The sequence below is a fragment of the Sapajus apella genome, unplaced genomic scaffold (assembly GCF_009761245.1).
Source record: "Sapajus apella isolate SASKATOON/1434 unplaced genomic scaffold, GSC_monkey_1.0 scaffold49, whole genome shotgun sequence".
NCBI lineage: Eukaryota > Metazoa > Chordata > Mammalia > Primates > Cebidae > Sapajus > Sapajus apella.
This window is the reverse complement of record NW_022436989.1, coordinates 10,057,877-10,081,323: the sequence shown is the minus strand read 5'-3', so window position 1 is coordinate 10,081,323 and position 23,447 is coordinate 10,057,877. Positions and strand designations below refer to the sequence as shown.

At 36.8% G+C, this 23,447-nt stretch overlaps 1 protein-coding gene across 12 annotated transcripts in view; it reads left to right on the top strand.

Moving 5' to 3' along the window:
• Nucleotides 1-23,447, top strand: part of RYR2 (ryanodine receptor 2) — a 784,407-nt gene that overhangs the window by 656,625 nt on the left and 104,335 nt on the right. For 7 of the 12 annotated variants that reach the window (XM_032242430.1, XM_032242419.1, XM_032242421.1 and 4 more), the window contains 6 exons: nt 6,173-6,343; nt 7,404-7,463; nt 11,682-11,816; nt 15,139-15,174; nt 15,907-16,019; nt 22,661-22,757. In XM_032242430.1, the coding sequence (XP_032098321.1) occupies nt 6,173-6,343; nt 7,404-7,463; nt 11,682-11,816; nt 15,139-15,174; nt 15,907-16,019; nt 22,661-22,757 (612 nt within the window). The remainder of the gene's footprint in view (nt 1-6,172; nt 6,344-7,403; nt 7,464-11,681; nt 11,817-15,138; nt 15,175-15,906; nt 16,020-22,660; nt 22,758-23,447) is intronic. The other 5 variants (XM_032242431.1, XM_032242428.1, XM_032242427.1 and 2 more) reach the window with 1 other exon arrangement.

Here is a 23,447-nt window from a genome sequence, read left to right as displayed (position 1 = left end):
AAGTTTTGAATGCCATGTGTTTGCCGTGACAGCATAAGAACTAGAAGCTAATGCCAGAAGTCTGTGTATTCTTGCACAAATATCCTTTTCCCTTTTTTCCATCAGTTGACTCCAGTGATTCTCAAAGATACTCTTAAAATACTGCACGCCGTAGAACCTAGAGTGAGGCATCCGTAAACGTTGACTAATAGTAACGTTTATTTGCAAGAAGGAAAAAGGGAAGTAATGGATCAGAGCCTCTCACTTTTAGCATTTCTGACCCACAAATTTTCTCAAACTGAAAAATTGTTTTTTTTAAATTATATGACTTACAGCACTCAGACAAGACACATAGAAAATAATAGTAATTCTCAGTGCTTTGGCAGCTTGAGGTGGGAGGACTCCTTGAGGCCAAGAGTTCGAGACGAGCCTGGGCAACATAGTAAGACCCTGTCTCTAGAAAATATGTTAAAAAATTAGCCAGGTGTGGTAGCACACACCTGTAGTTCTAGCCTCTTAGGAGGCTAAGGTGTGATGATTGCTGGAGCCCAGGAGTTTAAGGTTGCAATGAGCTATGACCATACCACTGTGTGTGTGTGTGTGTGTGTGTGTGTGTGTGTGTGTGTGTGTGTGTGAGAGAGAGAGAGAGAGAGAGAGAGAGAGAAGAGGAGACGAGAGCAAGGAAAAGAGTAATTTCTAAAAGTTGAAATGTTTAGAAATTACTGATTATAGTTAGCTTCCTTATTTTTAACAATTTAAAAACTGTATTTGTAATTTTGTATCACATAAGCATATAATATACATTTTTCTCTTGAAATAATGTTTCTAGTTCAAACAATGGAGTCAACACATTCATGTTTTATATTGTTTTGCTCAAGAAATCATGATGCCCATGTGTTTCAGCATACGGGTAGATTTGAGAGTAATTATGTTGGCCGTAGAAGCACGGTAACTGCAGTTTTATCAGCATCATTGAGGGCTCTGAGAACCTGGATGGCTGATGGACAAAGGTGGGATGTCATCAGGTGAACATCGATTTCAAAAGCTGAGCTTCCCAAGCCTAGTACCTAGTGGTTAACAGGAGGATTGCCACACGTTACGTGTGAGGCGGAGTGGATGAAGAGCTCTTTCCCCTGTAGCATGGAGAGGAGAGAGATGCCCAGTACTTCAGGGATTCTTGTAACAAGATCTCAAACCATCTGCCTTAGGCATTAAAGCAGCAGATAGAAACACCCTGCAGAGTTCTCAAGGAAAAAGGATCTCATTTGAACAGATTTAGACCACATGCATGTACAAACAAGAACCAGAAGACAAATGGTTTCTATCAGTCTTCAGCAAGTCACTCAAGCAAGGAATCATCACTGTTTATATGGAGTGCTAGTTCCAAAACTAATTTTTTTCTTTTTTTGAGACAAAGTCTCGCCCTGTCGCCCAGGCTGGAGTGCAATTGTACAATCTCGGCTCACTGCAACCTCCGCCTCCTGGGTTCAAGTGATTCTCCTGCCTCGGCCTCCCAAGTAGCTGGGATTACAGGCATGTGCCACCATGCCCAGCTGAATTTTTGTATCTTTAGTAGAGATGGGGTTTCACCATGTTGGCCAGGCTGGTCTTAAACTCCTGACCTTGTGATCCACCCTCCTCAGCCTCCCAAAGTGTTGGGATGTAGGCGTTAGCCGCCGCGCATGGCCCAAAACTAGCTTCTAAATATAAAACAGATTGAAGCTAGCAGATCAGTCTAGAATATGGCAATCTGGGATAGGGGATCTCACTTAGACATAGAACAAAATGTACATAGCTCATGAGGCAGAGAGAGGCCAGTGGATAGAATATTGACCATAATGCTCTTAGAAAGAAAGTGACCACCTATGTGTGGCATGGAAACCCTCGGGGATATGCGTAATGGTGGTGGCAACCGTGGCAAGTGGACCTTAGTTTCCTTTTACTCAGTATGTCAGTTTGCATATAACAAAGCAACATGTATTGTGATGCAAAAGCAATCACACTTTTTGCCATTACTTTCAAGGGCAAACACTATGATTACTCTTGCACCAACATAATAGCATGTGAGTGCTTTCTTCAGCGAGGGCTTTCTCTTTCTGCCGTCCCATGTGAAAGAGCCCGTGGTGTCTCTTGGCAGGGCAGTTGGCCCTTGTTCTGCAGCCCACCTGTGCCTTAGGTATCTGTTCTTCAAGGGCAGGAAACAGGTATCATTCAGTTGGTAACTCTGAAGCTTAATGCAGTGCTTGGTACATAGTAGCTACCTAATTAATATGGATGAAGTAAATTAAATTTTGACTTTAAAGAAATCAAAATGTGGTCATTAATTTGGGCTTTTAAAAAATGTATCTTATTTTGCTTCGCATTTACTGACTCATTGTGGCAGTGGTACAAAATCCACAGTGGCACCGCGTTCTGTGGCTAGCGTTGCTGAAGTTTCTAGTAACTTGTTTGAAACTTTCCTAACTTGTTTTATGAAACTTGAGGTTCTTGTCACTTGTTTTAAAAAACATACACTGATAGCATTCACGACACGTTCTCTGTGTTTATTTGCAGGTGTGAGAAAAGGTGGGTTTTGCCTGTTGCATTATATAAGTGTACTTTTTTTTTTTTTTTTTTTTTTTTTTTGAGAAGGAGTCTCACTCTGTTGCCAGGTTGGAGAGTCGTGGTGCAATCTCAGCTCACTGCAACCTCCAATTCCCCACTTCAAGTGAATTTCCTGCCTCAGCCTCCCGAGTAGCTGGGATTACAGGCACACACCACCACACTCACCTAATTTTGTATTTTTAGTAGAGACAGGGTTTCACCATGTTGGCCAGGATGGCCTCGATCTCCTGACCTTGTAATTTACCTGCTTCAGCCTCCCAAAGTGCTGGGATTACAGGCGTGAGCCACAGCGCCCAGGCTTATTTTTTCTTAAGATTTCATTTCCGGTTGAAATGTAATCACGGGGTTTGGACATTTAAAGCTAGGCTTATTTTTACAATTACTATATCTAAAATACAAAAAAAAAAAAAAAGTTTTTTTGGTAGGCTCTTTTATTGTAGGAATATTAGAAAGTTTTTTGTAAGTTCCCACAGAAAGATCGTGTGATAAATACAACCGATTAAAAATGTGCTTCCCATTATAATGTAGTAAAGGAAAGAGCCTGGCTTTCAGAGGCCGATCAGCCTCGAGCTCTGACTCTGCCACTTCGTAATCGCTTCACTCTTCTTAAACCTCACTGTTTGTAGCAGCAAAATACTTGTCATGTTGCTTACCTTGATGGAGGCTTGTAAACATCAGAATAATGTGTGCATTGTGCCTCACAGGTTGTAGGCATGCAACAAAGTTTAACAGATGTGAATTGTTGTAACAAAATGATAAAGTTAAAATACAACTGAATATCTAACAATTATGTAGTTAATAAGCATTTAGAAAATGTATGAGAGAGGCTGGGTGCAGTGGCTCATGCCTGTAATCCCAGCGCTTTGGGAGGCCAAGGTGGGTGGATCAGGAGGTCAGGAGTTCAAGACCAGACTAGCCAACGTGGTGAAACCCCATCTCTACTAAAAAATACAAAAATCAGCTGGGCATGGTGATTCGTGCCTGTAATCCCCGCTACTTGGGAGGCTGAGGTAGGAGAATTGCTTGAACTGGGTCCCGGGAGGTGGAGGTTGCAGTGAGCCAAGATCACGCCACTGCACTCCAGCCTGGGTTACAGAGCGAGACTCCATCTCAAAAAAAACAAAAATGTATGAGAGAAAGAAATTGATAGGATAGTCAAAGATTTCAGAGGTAAGTGAGGATTTGAATTAGATATTGAAAAATGAGTCTTTTCTAGATGGGTCATAAAGAGAGAGGGTGGAGGAGCCTGCTCATGTCCCATTTGATGCAGCGATAGCCCTGTTTTTGCTTAAGTCTAACAGTGTCATTTAAGAATAGTCTGTTTGATGTCTTTCTTGCCATTTTCCTGGTCCTCTATTAAATATAAGGCTATTTTCTGTGAAATTATTACAATCATATTTGTTTGTGGGTGTGTGAGAGAGAGACAGAGAGGAGGCAGAAGCTGAGGTTCACTGATTGATGGATTGGTTTAAGAAAGGGCTCAAGTGATTGATTTAAGAAAGGGCTCCCTTCTTTAATATGCCCACACATTGGCCATGTTATTACATCTTTGTATCTGATCCAAATGTTAGGGCACAGATTGAAAATGAAAAAGTGTACAAATTCATTAGCTTTAGCCGTTCTGTTTAAATTATTGAGGCGCTCCTATGAACAAGGCACAGTGCTTGGCTTTGAAGACAGAGAAAGGACCAAACAGGTTTGGCAGCTGCCCCAAAGGAGTTCCATAGTTTGGGGAGGAAATAGGCACTAAATAAACAAACCAAAAACCCAATGTATATGTACAGGAGGATATTTTATTGCTTATAGATTTAATTTCCTCATATCAACAGTGATACCATCTATAAATGTTCAAATGTTTACTAACTTCTCATTCCAGTTACAGATCTTCTGGGGTGGAAAGCAAAATTATTGTTTGTGCATAGGAAGGAATTTGTTTACCTAGCGTTACTCAAACTTGAGCAATTTATTGATGCCTTTAGTGTCGATTTGATTGTTTTTATTATAAGGTCACAAATATTTATGAATATTAAACCAGAGATAAGCTCTTTCTGCCTATATAACCATAAAACCAAAATAACTTTACAGGTTAAAATCAATGAAAACTCTAACACAAATAAATTTAGACTATGAAAACTTGAACACCAATAACATTTAGACTATCTTGGGGATGTTGCTTTGCTGAAACTAAGTTACCAGTATTGGATAGAAGTACATTTGTGTAATTTGTATCAATTTGCTTAATTTTTGGGATAGTGGCTCTTCATTTTGGTAATTATTTTTATCATTTCAGTTATGTTTTCCTTTGAACAAAGAGCTCGTTTTAAATGACTGATCCATTTTGTTAATGAATTAATCAATTTAATATTACAAATAATTATTCATCATGCTTTTCCTAATAAACTTACTGAGAATAATCTCTTACAAGTTGGTACATATAAAAAATGGGATTCATGCAATAAGCACATCTTTTTGGAACAGAAGTATGATTCTTACTGCTATGGTTCAGAAAATTATAGGTTTAATGTAACACATCAATATATAGTATAATTCTTACATAATTATATGTCATATAATGTAATATATAAGCTACCATTGCTATATGGTGACTCATTTGTTTCACTACTTTTTGCTGTCCTAAAAATGTCTCTCAACCTCATGCTATGATATATTTTACCTTCTGTTAAGTAAAATAGATCATTTGTATATTAAATTCTATTTTTTTCTCAATAGCCTAAGACTATTACAATATGTCATTATCATGAAACTATGATCCAAGTTTGAATTACTGCTACAAAATATTCAACATGCACAGATAAGTGGATTTGGGACAATTATTTTAATTTTGACATTAGAACATGCCCTCTTGATAGAAAGAATACTCATTACCCAGTGAAAATTAGACTCTGTCATTTAAGGTGACCCTGTGTTACTAGTATAGGCTCAAAAACATCACAAGAGAGCCCTTGAATAAAAAGGCAGTATTCAGTTGCAGACTGGTTATCCAGATAGTCATGAATATTTATGAAGCACCGATTATAAACAGAAAAGTATATTACTTCTGTTTCTACTAGAGAGGGACTGAGGCTCTAGGGAGACAAGTTGGCAGACTGTATAAAAGGAAAATGCATTTTATAATTGTTCTAGGTATACTATTACACACAAACATCATGTATATGTATATATATTTCAAAGCAAGCATTTATCAAAACAGAAATAAGCCCTTTATTCTTACATTTCTTTTTTAAGCATTGATAATTAGGAAAGCACACAATATCTGAAATTACTATAGAATTTTTCATATATTTATCTGCTTCCCTCAAATTACGATTTTCATTTTTCTTCTAAAAATTACATGGGAATACATAGCAGTGAATTATAATGACCTAGGAATCTGAGGGTAGGACTTAAAATTAGCCAAAGATGCTAAGAAAGGAAGAGAACAATTATTCTCAAAACAGTACGATTTTCAAAATTAGGGAGCAGCAGCAAATGAGGAAGATGAAGTGACAGTCAAATTAGAGAAGAGCCATCATGATTCTACACGTGAAAAAAGCAGATTCGGATCCCAGCACTTTTCTTTGTTCCATAGGCAGCTGTTTCTGATCAGGAAAGGAAGAAAATGAAGCGCAAAGGAGATCGGTATTCCATGCAGACCTCTCTGATTGTAGCAGCTCTGAAGCGGTTACTGCCCATCGGGTTGAACATCTGTGCCCCTGGGGACCAGGAGCTCATTGCTCTGGCCAAAAATCGATTTAGCCTGGTAAGTCTCCTTTTCATCCCAGAGGTAATGATTATCTGACCTCCAGACTCTCGATGTTTGGGTCCTTTGTCTCACTACCCTATGTCAATATTTCATTTTCATTACATGTTTTGTTAAGCAGGTTTTCTGCACAGGCCTCAAGACTCAAACATAAAGATTGTTTTTTTGAGGCTGTTTTTATTCCTTAGTTATGTTAGTCACCTCTGGGGCACATTCAAGAACCAAACAAAAAAACACAAATCAATCTCTGGTAGTGAAAAAATAAATGGATTTTATATAAACTTCTATATAAAGTTTGGGATGAGAAGTATATTCAAATTTATGCAGGGTGATTTTTCAATGTGAGAAGCATAATGTACCACCTGCGGGTAGATAAGGTGTTGACTTTTAAATCAGCCGCTCTTTTCCTCTGCAAGGTTTAAGTTCGCAAGATTTTACAATGTCCTGTAAGTTTCTCTTCTTCCTAGCTATGCAAATGAGGATGCAATATCTTGCACATTGGAATTTCTATTTATGTAAATTGGAGGACATATTCTCCATTTCGCGTTGACTCGCTGAAGCTCCTTGCTGTACGTGCAAAGTCTGGCATTCTAAAATGAGTGAGTTGAGGGGAAGCCGTGGAAGTGGGCTGCATTACGTAGCTCTCTCGGCAGTTGTCAAGACTTGGAATCTTAGCTGGATTTCCCTTGCTCTTGCTAGATTGTAGAGGATGTTACTAAGAGCTAAAATGACTTTGTGGAGATTTGGGAGAATACTGGAGATCCACTTCTATTTCAGCCCAAGAAAACATGCTATGCCGCCTTCTTGTTATGAATTGATAACTTGATTTCATTGAATTTCAATGTCCTTATTGTGGAGGTAAAGCAGGTGATTGCCTTGCTTCAGGCTACAGCCGTATCAAGAAATTGTTTAAATGAGAATGCCCCAAATTTGTGGCACGTGGTTTATAAAGATGTTCTCAGATGTACACTATTTCAAAAGAGGTTTGGATTGTTTCTATTGACTTGTGACAGTTGATGCAATATAAGACTCCTTTTAGGTAACATATGTTTCTTGACAGAAAGACACTGAGGATGAAGTACGAGATATAATCCGCAGCAATATTCATTTACAAGGCAAGGTAAGCCAAATTTTATTCTTCAGGCACGTTTACTGTCTATACATTAGTTAATCTCTCTTTACAACAGTACTGCAGGTAATGTTACTTTAAACATTAAGGCAATTGACGTATTTTAATTAGTCATCCTATTTGCAAAGCCTTTTGTATTAAAAATTCTAAGATAATAAATGGTATATTTTTAAAGAAAATTACCAGAGATTGTCCAATTTTGGGAAAAAAAAATCACCAGTTGAAATACAGATTGGATGTATTCTTTTTATAGATGAGTTTTTGGGTCTTTTGGACATGAATACAGGTGTCTATAAGAAATGTTGGCTCATGCCCGTAATCCCAACACTTTGGGAGGCCAAGGCAGGCAGATCACTTGAGCCCAGGAGTTTGAGATCAGCCTGGGCAACGTGGCAAAACCCCATCTCTACGAAAAATACAAAAATTAGCTGGATGGTGGCGCACACCTGTAGTCCCAGCTACTTGGAAGGCTGAGGTGGGAGGATGGCTTGAGCCTGGGAGGCAGAGGTTGCAGTCAGCCAAGATTATGCCACTGCACTCCAGTGTAGGTGGCAAGGGGAAGCCCTGTCTCAAAAAACAAAAAAATTACATTGAGTGATCAGTAATTAAATATATATGTATATTTTATTAAAGGTATATAATATATAATATTAAGTATATAATATACATTAAATATATAATATATATTAAATATATATTTAATATATGAATATGTATGAATGTATTATATTTATATATTAAATATATATTTAATGTATATTATATATACATATATAAATATATATGTGTATATTATATAAATATATGTATATATTTACAAATATAAGTATACATGTGTATGTGGGTGTGTGTGTTTGTGTGAATATATTTAAGAGTCATTAGTCTATAGATGAATTGGGCCTTTCTTGCATTGTTATGTAGAAATACCTGAGACTGGGTAATTTATGAAGAAAAGAGGTTTAATTGATTCATGGTTCTACAGGATGAACAAGAAGCGTAACACAGGCATCTGCTTTTGGGGAGGCTCCAGGAAGCTTACAACCATGACAGATGGTGAAGGGGAGGCAGACATCTCACAGGGCGGGAGCAGGAACAAGAGCAGCAGACATCTCACAGGGCGGGAGCAGGAACAAGAGCAGTGAGGAGGGAGGCGCCCCACACTTAAACAACCAGACCTCAGGAGAATCTCGAGGACAGCACCAAGGGGATGGTGCTACACCACTCACGAACAATGTGTCCCATGATCCACTCAGCTCCCACCAGGCGCCATCTCCAACACTGGGGAGTACATTTCAACATATGATTTGGACGGGGACGCAGCTCCAAAGTGTATCAATAGGCTACCTTGAGGTTTGCAGCAATAGGAATGAATGAGTTTACCTAAGGAGAAGAGTATACACTTAGAATAAAAACATGGATGGAAATCCATATAACACCTACCTTTTAATGGTGGGTGAAGGATCGTTAGAAGTAGTTTTGGCAATTCAGTGACCATTTACCATTATTTGGAAATTTTTTTAAACCAGTGAATAAGTTATATATTCTGTGATGCAGTTTAAAAAGTCAAGTTAGTAGTCTGACTCAGCCTGTTGGATTCTATTCTGGTGTCCCTTCTGAGGATTTTTCTTTATTATGAAAATTTATTTTAAAAATTAATTTAATTATGAAAATTTTAAATTATGAAATCTGATGTCCCTTCTGAGGATTTTTTTAAATTGCAAATGTCAAAAAGTAGCAACAACAACATAATATATGCCCTTCTTGGCATTAAAATGTCTCTTTCCAAAGATCTAAACCATATTCTTTTTAAATTTGTGCTTTGGTATAAAGGTGTAACATGTCTTTACCATATTCACAATGTGCAAATATTTATTTAGAGCAAATTTCATGTGAAATTTGATGTGTACTCAATTGTTTACTAACAATTCCTTTAGAGTAAGAGATTAATTACTATTAGAGTATGATCTCTTTTCACTAGCAAAAATAATTTGAACGTTTTAAAAACAGTTTATAAAGCCTCTATTGGAACTTCAGAAAAAGAGTTTATACTACAAACATTTTTCCCCTTTAGAGAGAGACACTAAATGTTTTTACGTACATGGATATTTGAGAAGGTCAGGTACCCCATGAAAGGATGCTGGAGATCCCAAGAGGACCCTGGACCACACTTGGAGCACAACTATCTAGTTCAACAATTACTGAGTTACAGGCAGGGATTGCTCAGTACCTCTTAAGAAGGAGTCTGTGCCAATCTTAAGAAATGGTTAAAAAGCTGGTTATGATTATAAGCAGAAAGAGGCTTGTCCATTATGTTCTAAAGGTCACTTGTAAGAATACTTTGGACAGCTTAGATGATATATTAGGGAGAGAGGAAGAAGGAAGAGGGCAAAAAATGCAACACTGATAGTCAATATTTTACCTCCAAATGAGTAAGACCTGAAAATAAAGAGGTAATAAATATATATTCATCTTGTCATTGTATTCTAAACTTTCTTACACTAGGGGTTAGGCAGGGATATGAAGGAGACACACAGTTTCAAAAAATGATTTTTTGTATTCCTAACTTCTTGAAGACATTGTCTTGAAATTGCAGGGCTAGTCATCCTGAGGCAGGAGGAATAATTTTATGTTAGAATAAAGATTCTACTTCATTAAATATGTTATGTATTAAATAGAACTAAGAGTACAGATTAAAACCTGTAAGTAGCAAACATAGTCCTCAGACTTAAAAAGTATATGGATGAAAACATTTTATGTTGTCAAAAGATAAGTGGCCTTTACAAGTCATTTATATACAAAGCTCTATCTAGCTCTGTCTGCCTGTAGAGGAAAGTTATTTTTGACTTGTTGAGCTGTGCACTGTCAGCCTGGGAGCTGTGAAGTTTCAGATGTTATCTGTTTATTTCTGCTTCGTAACATTCAGTCTCCCATTCCCAATGGAGATTCTAAAGTAGAAGAGAAAGACAAGGGGATTGCTTTGTCCATTTTTTGTTTGTTCATTTGTCTGTTTGTTTCAGACTGAGTCTCAGTCTGTCGCTAGGCTGGAGTGCAGTGGCGTGATCTCGGCTCACTGCAACCTCCACCTCCCGGGTTCAAGTGATTCTCCTGTCTCAGCCTCCCAAGTAGCTAGGATTACAGGCATGCGCCACCACGCCAACTAATTTTTTGTATTTTTAGTAGAGACGAGGTTTCACCGTTTTGGCCAGGCTGCTCTCATACTCCCGACTTCAAGTGATCCACCCACCTTGGCCTCCCAAAGTGCTGAGATTACAGGCGTGAGCCACTGTGCCTGTCTGCCTTTGTCATGCCTGTAATCCCGGCACTTTGGTAGGCCGAGGCAGGTGGATCACATCTGGCGATCATCAAATTTCACGGAGGAAATTTGATGATACTGAAAAGTAAGATGTGTAGACTCCTTTATGATGAGTATGATTTTAACAACTTCTATTGATTTATGTAATTTAATATCTTTGTCTCAGTGAAATTAAGCTCTGTTGTAGAGTACAAATATTTATAGGTAAATGCTATCCTATATCCTTGCCCGTAAAGATAAACATAGAAATATTTCTACAGTTAGAAAGTGAATGGGGAAGAGAAAGAGCAAAGGTGGCCTTACCTATTTTGTTTTCCAGTTTCTAACTCATCCTTAAGCCCTAGTTACAACATCAAGTGTTTAGGGAAATCTTCCCAGCCACCAAAAAGTAGGATGCATCTCATGGTACTTTGTATTTCATTTTAGCAGCCCTTATCTCAATTATAAATGTTTAGTGTCTGTCTTCTCTAGTAGATGATACGTTTCATGATGACAAGGACTTTGTCTTTCTCTCTTAGTAGCTTTAATGTTTAATAATTGTATACAGTTAAGGTATCCAACAGGATGTTTCAATATACATATAGATAGTGAAATGGTTAGTATAGTCAAACAAATTAGCATATCCGTCTCCTCGTATAATTACTTTTTGTGTGTGTGCTAAGAGCTCCTGAAATCTACTCACTCTCAGCAAATTTCCAGTATGAATTGCAGTGTTATTAACTGGAATCCCCATGCAGTACATTAGATCTCCAGACTTATTCATCCTACATAACTGCAGCTACGTGCAGCGTTTTAACTAGTAAGCATTGTAAAGCCCAATAAATAATGGTGGATGGACTCTTCCCATCTTTCGATTGTAACCTCTTATTGGATTTGCCTTTTCCTTTTTTCTGCAGTTGGAGGATCCTGCTATTAGATGGCAAATGGCTCTTTACAAAGACTTGCCAAACAGAACTGATGATACCTCGGATCCAGAGAAGACAGTAGAAAGAGTATTGGATATAGCAAATGTACTTTTTCATCTTGAACAGGTCAGGCTTTGTATCAATTCAGTATTTGCCTTCGCCGCATACAAATATCTTAAAAAGTGAATGTGTGTTAATTTGTTAACTGTGACCTAAAAAAATTATGTTCAGCATATTCATTCTAAAGATTTAAGAGTTAGGTGTGCTTAGTATTTAATAAAGACAATTTCTAAGCTTATAATTCTTGTAGAAAAATATAGATTATATATTTTGGGAGATCCTGGTCTTTGTTTTGTTTTCTTTTTCAAGTATTTCTAAAAGCATTAGGGTTATGTATTTAAATAATTCTAACCAAAAAAATCAGGAGTTATACCTGATTTCAAATATTTTATGCATATTTCATTTTTTATTATTGCTCATAAAAACATGTTTGAGATACTCTTTTACTCAAAGGTAATGTTTAGTTTAACATTTGAAATATTTTTTGTCACTTTGTTTGACCTTGCCTTTTATTAGGTATATTTTTGAGCTAATTTTCTCTGAAATCAGGAACAAATTACATTTAGAGAAGAATAATGCATTGATAGATATTAAAATCAATGCACTGATAGATATCTATCATTGATATATAAGAAAAGTGGTATTATATAATTTTTCAGCTGTGTCCTACTTTATACTACAAAGCTCATTTTCATTTTCTTATTCATTACCTTTGCACAAGAATGTACACAACAATAATATTTGAAACATTATCAATCACACGATCATATTTTTATAGAAGGGATCATCTGGCTGAGGAAAAATATCTGCAACAGAGAGATATATTATACATTCTCATCAAGTCCATTCAGCAAAATAATAACATATAAAGAAGCTCATTGTAACCTGACCATCTGATCTTTCACAGGGCTCTTCAGATCATGCTGTTGATGATTTGGTTATTTTATACTAATTATAAAATAATAATAAGATGCCCTATGCCATCTCAGGAACTTTGCCACCTAAATGTGTGTGTGTGTGTGTGTGTGTGTGTGTGTGTGTGTGTGTGTGTATTGTATTGCCTTTAGCCATATTTGAACATATTATCATAGCAATAATAAACATTTTGCTTTTATTCCTATTTTATATTATCTGAACACTCATCCCCGCCTGGACAGTTTAATAATGCAAGGATATCATCTAATGTAGTATCCTTTTAATTTCCTTCTTGCTTACTCAAATGCCCCCCCCAACGTTAATAATTTGTCCATTGCCATGCAATTTATCAGTGCACTTGATGAGATTAAAGTCACGAGGATACCCTTAGACCATATGGCATTAACATATATTTACATTATGTAATGCCTTGGAACTTAGTACTTTCTCCTGAATAACTTACATAATGTTTTCATGAAATATTAAATAAATACAAATTATCATCAATCAGCAGATGACAAGACTTGTAATGAAATTTTAAGTGATTTATATAAAGCCATAGAGTTGTGTTTCCAGAATTGCATACATATTTAAGATTATTAAAGGTTAATTAAATGGCTAAGAGGACCATGTCTGCCAGCATTACTCTACCATCAGTTTTTAATTCTTCCTAGTGTTAACACATATATCTAGATTTGCTTGAATAAATTGTAGATACATTAAATGAAGCTTACTGAAATCTGATTATATTATATTCCCATATATTTATAAGTGTATCCAATCATGATGAATGATGGCATTTCTAAATGAGATTCACTTTTCTAAGCATCTATTTATGTCTTGGATGTTTATGGGATGTCTTGTCCTAGGGCAGGCTTATCCTCAGCAGGTCCGGATAATTGACTGCTGTCGCTGGGCTCAAGTATCTCATGCTCTAAGAGAGGAAACAGACACTTTTAACAGATAAATATGGGATGATACAGAGGTGCTAGGCTATAAAATGAGCTGAAGAAGGTATGGAAGTGGCCAGGCACGGTGGCTCACGGCTGTAATCCCAGCACTTTGGGAGACCAAGGTGGGCAAATCACCTGAGGTCAGGAGTTTGAGACCAGCCTGGCCAACATGGTGAAACCAGTCTCTACTAAAAATAAAAAAAATTAGCCGGGTGTGGTGGCATACACCTATAGTCCCAGTTGCTAGGGAGGCTGAGGCAGGAGAATCGCTTGAAGCCGGGAGGTGGAGGTTGCAGTAAGCCAAGTTGTGCCATCGTACTCCAGTCTGGAGTGCACTCCAGTCAAGAGCAAGACTCCATCTCAAATAATAATAATAATAGAGAGAATATGAAGCAACCCAAACATAATGTAGATGTGAAGTAGGTAATCCCTGTATGAATCTACAGTAGGAATTTTCTAGAAAAAGGTGGGAGGATCAGATTTCATCAAACTGTTAAAAATATGGCAAGGTTGGTTTATCATGAGAGGAGGGTTTTTGAGTAAAAAGAAATTGTCAATTGTCAAAAATAAAAAGCAGTTGGAGATATCCATGTGTCAAATTTATGCCTTTAATACCCCTATGATAATGTTAACATAGGCACAGAGAAGTTTATGAAGAATATTTTAACTTGCAGAAGTCAGTGTTAAAACAATAGGTGGACAGGAAACATTTGTTGATTTAATTTATCTCAAGTCTCATGTATATTTTGTGTTGTATATCTGGTAATTTTTCTTATGAGAGCTGGTTGTCTCCTCTGAATTTTCTAATAATCAAATTCTACCCTCACTAACACATCAGCACATCAAGACATTCAGGCAGAGTTAACAAGGTACATCTTGGTATACATCTTTAGGTCACATATCTTACAGATAACTATTTAATTATAATTGATTTAGAGGAAAGCACATTATTTCAGGTATTTCCTGAAATACTTGAATAGGCAGGTAATAAAACACCTGCCAAATGAAAAGCTTCCTGGTGGCAGGACTCCTTTCTGTTGTGTTTTTACTGTATCTTAAATGCCTTAGGAACTTAATATATGTTTGTTGACTGTCACTCATGCTGATCATAATGCTGTATTCCTGTAAAAAGCTGTGTAATTTACAGACTGGGATCTCAAAATGGAAATTTGAATTGAAATATACTGGGTCTCATTGAAAACTGTTGCCCTTGATTGCCTTTACTGCAACGTTAAGGCATAACAATGGTTTATTTCACTTGACACCAGCGCCAGGAAGATAACTGAAGTGGATAATTGTCAAAACGTGTTTATTGATCCTAGCGAGGGAAGAGTAGCACAGAAATAAGTCCTTTTCCATTAAACAAGTTGCTTTGTTAGAATTTCTAAACCACTGTAGCCCAGACATTTTAAATGTTTACTTTAGACATTATTACAATCATTTTTTGACTCTTTACTGAAAAGGATAATAAATGTAGTTTTACTTTTTTTTAGCTAACATTACGTTTTTATTTCTTTCAGAAGTCTAAGCGTGTGGGCCGGAAACATTACTGTCTGGGAAGTACAGTGCTCAGTGGCCTAGAGATTACTAATTAATTTAGATTTAGATGTTGGGATTTTTTTTTTCTTTCTAATACAATTAATCTCTTTCTTCTCTTGGAGCTCAAACACTATTAGTGAAATAAATAACTTGCTTGCATCATTTATTGCAACTTTTATATTTGTTCCTATCTAACAAAATATTTACATATTTAAACATTTTTACAAAATTTACTCACTCCTAATACTGTGTTCACAAAGCCTTGTCTTCTCTTTATCTTGTTATGTTAAAGAATAGTAGAATTTTCATTAACTGTCTCTATTTATGTTTATTGCTCTAGCTCTTATAACAAAATTACAATTGATACATAAATAAGAAGGAGGTAATATTTTATGTAGGCAGAAAATATGTATTAGAATCATAAAGAACCAAATAAAATTTCAAGAAGGAGATAGAATGATTTTATATGGAATGATTTTCTTTTTCTTTGATTTTAGAGATTGCATAGCTTTAAAGCACATAGTATTGGGAAAATGTGATATTCTTACTAAGGGAATTACATAGCATTTGCAATTGTCTAAAATTTATCTTTGGGTAAGTTTTAGGATATGGACTTCTCCATGATAATCTTAAGGTACTTTTGGAATTGAAATTCCAAATAGAGGTTACTTAAGAGGGGCAGCTGCTTAATACTATATTTTTGAAGGTAGGTTGGGGTATAAATATTTATTTGTGTCATTCTACCTCAGGTGGAACATCCTCAGAGATCTAAAAAGGCCGTATGGCATAAGCTACTCTCTAAGCAGAGGAAAAGGGCTGTGGTGGCTTGCTTCCGGATGGCCCCCTTATATAATCTGCCAAGGTCAGAATTCTTTTATTTTTTTTTATAATAGATCAAAGTCATTTTTTTTTCCTAATAAGTGACAGGTATTTAGAATTTACCTTAACAGGAGTACAATAGTCCAGGAGACGGGTGGAAAAGATTTACTGATTCTTCTGTATAAAACTTGACTAATTTTGTTGGATATTTTCAGAGAACTGTGGTCTGTCATGTAATTATTAAATGACTCTTACTGAGGAATCTCTGCTCACATATGTGAGGCAAGAGAGAGTCATTAGGAATTTATTCTTTGGCCTGGATTTTAATCAGACCATGATTTGAATCATTCTTTGGCATAAGGCTTGCCTTGATTTGAATTCCAGCATCCCACCTTCTCTGCCCTATGACATTGGTGAAGTTATTTATGGGTCTTCATTACAGTTTTCTCATCTGTATCATAATGGGACCAGCCTCATAGAGTTGTTCAGATTATTTAATGGGTTGATGTATACCGAGTGCTTAGAAGTGAGCTGATAACTTTATATCATAACAAATGTTAGTCATTGTTATTATTATTGTAATTATTAGCATTTGGAGAAAGGAACTGACCTATGGGAATAATGTAAAAAGATTTGACAGGTCCGTCAGCCCTCTCTTAGATGTAGAGCAGACGTACTTGTTAATAGAGAAACAGCCTGGTACATTCCAGTCTGGCTTGGTGCTCCAGGATACCACTTCAGCCACCTTGCAGTTCTGCTGAGAAACTATTCTCTTTCCCACTCTGAACTTTAATACAAATCTCATCATGTCTGTGTCTCATAAACAGGTCTCAGCTCACCTATACCTCTTTTTTGGAACGTCTCTGACCAAACCATACCCTTCTCCTTGCAAGTCATATCATTTTCCTACAGTGTTAAGGCTATTTGTCTCTTTGATTCAGACTTTGAGATTCTGTACTAGTTTTGTTCAGTTTTCTTTCTTCAGCACCTAAAACAGTGACTTGTACGTCAACATTCAGTAAGAGTTTGAGTGAATGTATAAGGCAGGGAAAAAGAAACAGAATCAAAACACACAGACAAAACATCATGCCTTTGCCTTTTGCTAAGACAGTTGTATTTCTTGCCATCATGTCACACTCACTGGGTCTAAAATACATTAGCATCCGCCTCAAATGTGCTACTTCTCCATTCTCTGACTCAATTATGGTGTCACCTTTTGGTCAAATAGAATATTAACCTTAAGATCTAGAACCAGCAGTACAATTTGACCCAGCAACCCCATTACTGGGTATACACCCAAAGGATTATAAATCATTCTACTGTAAAGACACATGCACATGTATGTTTACTGCAGCACTATTTACAATAGCAAAGACTTGGAACCAGCGCAAATGTCCATCAATGATAGACTGGATAAAGAAAATGTGGCACATATATACCATGGAATGTTATGCAGCCATAAAAAAGAATGAGATCATGTCTTTTGCAGGGACATGGATAAAGCTGGAAGCCATCATTCTCAGCAAACTAACACAGGAACAGAAAACCAAACACCACAAGTTTTTACTAGAAGTGAGAGTTGAACAGTGAGAACACGTGAACACAGGGAGGGAAACATCACACACCAGGGCCTGTCGGGGAGTAGAGGGCAAGGGAAGGGAGAGCATTAGGACAAATACCTAATACATTCAGGGCTTAAAACCTGGATGATGGGTTGATAGGTGCAGCAGACCACCATGGCACATGCATACCTATGTAACAAACCTGCACATTCTGCACATGTATGTCCCAACTTCAAATAAAAAAAGAAAAAGAATATTAACCTTGAATTCACATTCTCATTTTTTTGGTTACTCCTGTACTGTTGTCACCAGATTTCATCAGTTTCCCTTTGAACTTCCTCACGTTCCCATCCTTTCCTTCATCACTACCTCTTCAAGTCACCTGTTCTTGCCTCATATCAAGTTGATGGCAGTGGTTTCTGAGTTTGTTTCTATGATGTCATAAAGTTCTTCCATTCTTTCCAAAATGTCATTTTCAAAATGGTAGCCTTTATTCCAATGATTCTTCAACCTGGTGCTTTTAAGAAATACACTTAAAAAAATAATAATAATAAAAAATAAAAATAAAAAAATAAAAAAAAAGAAAGAAATACACTTAAACTCATTTAAAAAGTATCCAGGCCTCAATGTTTTTGTTATTGTACTTTAAGTTCTGGGATACATGTGCAGATCGTGCAGGTTTGTTACATGGGTATACATGTGCCGTGGTGTGGTTTGCTGCATCCTGTCATCTACACTAGGTATTTTTCCTAATGCTATCCCTACCTAATGCCCCCTACCCCCCAGGCCCCAGTGTGCGATGTTCCCCTCCCTGTGTCCATGTGTTCTCATTGTTCAGCACCCACTTATGAGAACATGTGGTGTTTGGTTTTCTGTCGTTGTGTCAGTTTGCTGAGAATGATGATTTCCAGTTTCATTCACGTCCCTGCAAAGGATGTGAACTCATCCTTTTTTATGGCTGCATAGTATTCCGTGGTATAGATGTGCCACATTTTCTTTATCCAGTCTATCATTAATGGGCATTTGGGTTGGTTCCAAGTCTTTGCTATTGTGAACAGTGCCACATTGAACATACGTGTGCATGTGTCTCTATAATAGAATGATTTATAATCCTTTGGGTATGTACCCAGTAATGGCATTGCTGGGTCAAATGGTATTTCTAAGTCTAGATCTTTGAGGAATCGCCACACTGTCTTCCACAATGGTTGAATTAATTTACACTCCCACCAGCAGTGTAAAAGTGTTCCTATTTCTCCACATCCTCTACAGCATCTGTTGTCTCCTGATTTTTTAATAATCACCATTCTAACTAGTGTGAGGTGGTATCTTAATGTGGTTTTGATTTGCATTTCTCTAATGCCAGTGATGATGAGCTTTTTTTCATGTTTGTTGGTAGCATAAATGTCTTTTTTTGAAAAGTGTCTGTTCATATCCTTTGCCCACTTTTTGACGTGGTTGTTTGTTTTCTCTTTGTAAAATTGTTTAAGTTCTCCATAGATTCTGGATTTTAGCCCTTTGTCAGATGGGTAGGTTGCAAAAAATTTTTCCCATTTTGTTGGTTGCCAGTTCACTCTACTGATAGTTTCTTTGCTGTGCAGAAGCTCTTAAGTTTAATTAGATCCCATTTGTCTATTTTGGCTTTTGTTGCCATCACTTTTGGTGTTTTAGGTCATGAAGTCCTTGCCCATGCTTATGTCCTGAATGATTACTTAGCTTTTCTTCTAGAGTTGTTATGGTGTTAGGCCTCATGTTTAAATCTTGAATCCATCTAGAGTTAATTTTCGTATGTGGTGTAAGGAAGGCATCCAGTTTTAGCCTTCTGCACATGGCTAGCTAGTTTCCCCAACACTATTTATTAAACAGGGAATCCTTTCCCCATTGCTTGTTTTTCTCAGGTTTGTCAAAGATCAGTTGGTTGTACATGTGTGGCATTCTTTCTGAGGCATCTGTTCTGTTCCAATGGTTTATATCTCTGTTTTGGTACCAGTACCATGCTGTTTTGTTTACAGTGGCCTTGTAATATAGTTTGAAGTCAGGTAGCGTGATGCCTCCAGCTTTTTTTTTTTTTTTTTTCTTTTGCTTAGGATTGTCTTGGCTATGCAGGCTCTTTTTTTGGTTCCATACAAAGTTTACGGTGGTTTTTTCCAATTCTATGAAGACAGTCATTGGTAGCTTGATGGGGATAACATCAAATCTATAAATTACTTTGGTCAGTATGGCCGTTTTCATGATATTGATTGTACCTAACCATGAGCATGGAATGTTTTTACATTTGTTTGTGTCCTTTCTTATTTCCTTGAGCAGTGGTTTGTAGTTCTCTTTGAAGAGGTCCTTCACATCCCTTGTTAGTTGTATTATTAGCTATTTTATTCTCTTTGCAGTAAACATGAATGGGAGTTCACTCATGATTTGGCGCTCTGTCTGTTACTGGTGTATAGGAATGCTTGTGATTTTTGCACATTGATTTTGTATCCTGAGAATTTGCTGAAGTTGCTTGTCAGCTTAAGGAGATTTTGGGCTGAGACAATGGGGTCTTCTAACTATACAATCATGTCACCTGCAAACAGGGACACTTTGACATCCTCTCTTCCTATTTGAATACCCTTCATTTGTTTCTCTTGCCTGATTGCCCTGGCCAGAACTTCCAATACTATGTTGAATAGGAATGGTGAGAGAGGGCATCCTTGCCTTGTGACAGTTTTCAAAGGGAATGCTTCCAGTTTTTGCCTATTCAGTATGATATTGGCTGTGGGTTTGTCATAAATAGCTCTTATTGAGATGCAATCCATCAATACCTAGTTTATTGAGAGCTTTTAGCATAAAGGACTCTTGAATTTTGTTGAAGGTCTTCTCTGCATCTATTGAGATAATCATGTGGTTTTTGTCTTTGGTTCTGTTTATGTGATGGATTATGTTGATAGATTTGCATGTGTTGAACCAGCCTTGCATCCCTGGGATGATGCTGACTTGATTGTGATGTATAAGCTTTTTGATGTGCTGTTGGATTCGGTTTGCCAGTATTTTATTGAAGATTTTTGTATCAGTGTTCATTATGGATATTGGCCCAAAATTTTCTTTTTTAGTTGTGTCTCTGCCAGGCTTTGGTATCAGGATGATGTTGGTCTCATAAAATGAGTTAGGGAGGATTCCCTCTTTTTGGATTGTTTGGAATACTTTCAGAAGGAATGGTACCAACTCCTCTTTGTACCTCTGGTAGAATTTGGCTGTGAACTCCTCTAATACTGAACTTCTTTTGGTTGATAGGCTATTAATTTCTGCCTCAACTTTAGACCTTGTTATTGGTCTATTCAGGAATTCAACTTCTTCCTGGTTTAGCTTGGGAGGGTGTAAGTATCCAGGAATTTATCCATTTCTTCTATATTTACTGGTTTATTTGCATAGAGGTGTTTGTAGTAATCTCTGATGGTAGTTTGTATTTCTGTGGGATCGGTGGTGATATCCCCTTTATCATTTTTTATTGCATCTATTTGAATCTTCTCTCTTTTTTATTAACCTGGCCAGCAGTCTATTTTGCTAATCTTTTCAAAAAACCAGCTCCTGGATTTATTGATTTTTTGAAGGGTTTTTTGTGTCTCTATCTCCTTCAGTTCTGCTTTGATGTTAGTTATTTCTTGACTTCCACTAGCTTTTGAATTTCTTTGATCTTGTTTTTAATTGTGACATTAGGGTGTCGATTTTATATCTTTCTCTGGTGGGCATTTAGTGCTATAAATTTCCCTTTAGAGACTGCTTTAAATGTGTCCCAGAGATTCTGGTACATTGTGTCTTCATTCTCATTGGTTTCGAAGAACATCTTCAGTTTGTCTTCATTTCATTATTTATCCAGTCATTCAGGAGCAGATTGTTTAATTTCCATGTAGTTTTGCGATTTTGAGTGTGTTTCTTAATCCTGAGTCCTAATTTGATTGCACTGTGGTCTGAGAGACTGTTTGTTATGATTTCTGTTCTTTTGCGATTTCTGAGGAGTGTTTTGCTTCCAATTATGTGGTCAATTTTAGAATAAGTGCAATGTGGTGCTGAGATGAATGTGTATTCTAGGGAGGAAAGTTCTGCAGATGTCTAGTAGGTTCACTTGGTCCAGATCTGAGTTTAAGACCTGGATATCCTTGTTGATTTTCTGTCTCATTGATCTGTCTAGTTAAATTAGAATTTCAATGAGAGCCCAGCATGTATGCTATTTAAAAGCTCCACAGGTGACTCCAATGAGCCAAGAAGGCTGAGACCCTGCTTTGGCATGCCTCTCTCATGTACAAGAATGTATGATGATTTCTAGCAATTCTGGCTGCATTGACAGTTGCCCTCTCTGATTTTCAAGGCCCTTCATAAACCTATCTAACTGTTACATCTCATGAGACCTTACCCTAATTTGTTATAAAGCTCAGCTTGCCATCCTGCAATGGCTCTGTCTCTCATTCTATCACATCTTTTGTTGTTTTATGATGTTCCCTTCATGACATTCTTCTGTTCTTTCTTACATTGAAATCTTATCCACATCTGTTACTGTCTTCATCATGAATTTCACTGATTCTTCTCATCTTCACTGGCCTTTTTAGCCATTTGTTACCAGTATTCCTGGTTTAATCTTTGAATATGTACTCCCAAAAAGTTCACATAATACCTTTTATTTTGGAATCCTCAGGGCCCGTTTTTAATGTTTGCTTGAACAGAGAATAAGTCCTCTATTGACACTGATTACATTGCTTAAGAGACACATGGTATAATAGCCATCATTTAATCAACATCTAACCAATGTGATTTATGTCTTTTGCCTCATTTTAAAGCTTAGAAAACTGAAATGTAGATGGAGTTATCCTAGTTTTATAAAGGAATAAACTGAAATCTGGGAAAGTTGAATCACTTGACCACATTACAAAGCTTGGAAATGACTGAGCCAGGATTTAAGTACAAGTCTCGTGTGCTCTGAGAAACCTTGCTGTCTTTGCTTCAAGAGGCATTGTCTTGCAGGAGGAGAATCAAGAATAGGGACTTTATTTTTATTTTACACTTTTAGTGTACAGATAATCTAGTAATAAAGCACTACTCGATACATTTCAATTTATTTTTTAAAACCCCTTTTTCTGAAATTTTGCTTACCTTTTAGGCATCGGGCTGTCAATCTCTTTCTTCAAGGATATGAAAAGTCTTGGATTGAAACAGAAGAACACTACTTTGAAGATAAACTGATAGAAGATTTAGCAGTATGTTTTTAATGGGGTTCTAAGATGAAGGAGGGTCTGGGCTTGGTGCAGCAAGGTTGGTGTGAGAAGCCATCATATAACATTGAAGGAAAAAAAATCATTACAGTGTATGGGTAGTAGGAAACATTTAAATCGTAATTGTTACTCCATTCAGTGCTTATGGAAAAAATGTGCTCTTGTCATTTCTAAGAGATCTAATCAACATCAAGAGAGTGAGAATTTAAAATGAATAATACAAATGTATTATTAATTAAACATGATTCAATTATTCTTTTAAATTCCTTCTCAAAGCACGTATAAATACCTGAAAACCAAGATAAACTATAAAAGGCTGAACTGTAAAGAACTTATCCACCAAAATCAAGTAGAAGGTGAACAAAAAGTTACTGGTTTTTAAAATCAACAGGGCAGAGAATGCTAGACGGAACACAGGAGAGGATGAGGTGTGGTAAATGTGGAGCGTGAGAAGTAAGATTTGTACCCAACAGTGCTAATAAAGAGCTTGTGTTACTGAGAGTTCAGCACACAGAACAGCAGTCAGTATCATCTTTTCCAAGTCATGGACCCATTTAAACATCTGACAAAAGCCGTCTTCTCAAGAAAATGCACAAGCCATCTCCAAACTTGGCAGACTACTCAGAGAATTCATGATTCCCAAGATATAACCTCTTGTCTGAAAGTTATTTTTTT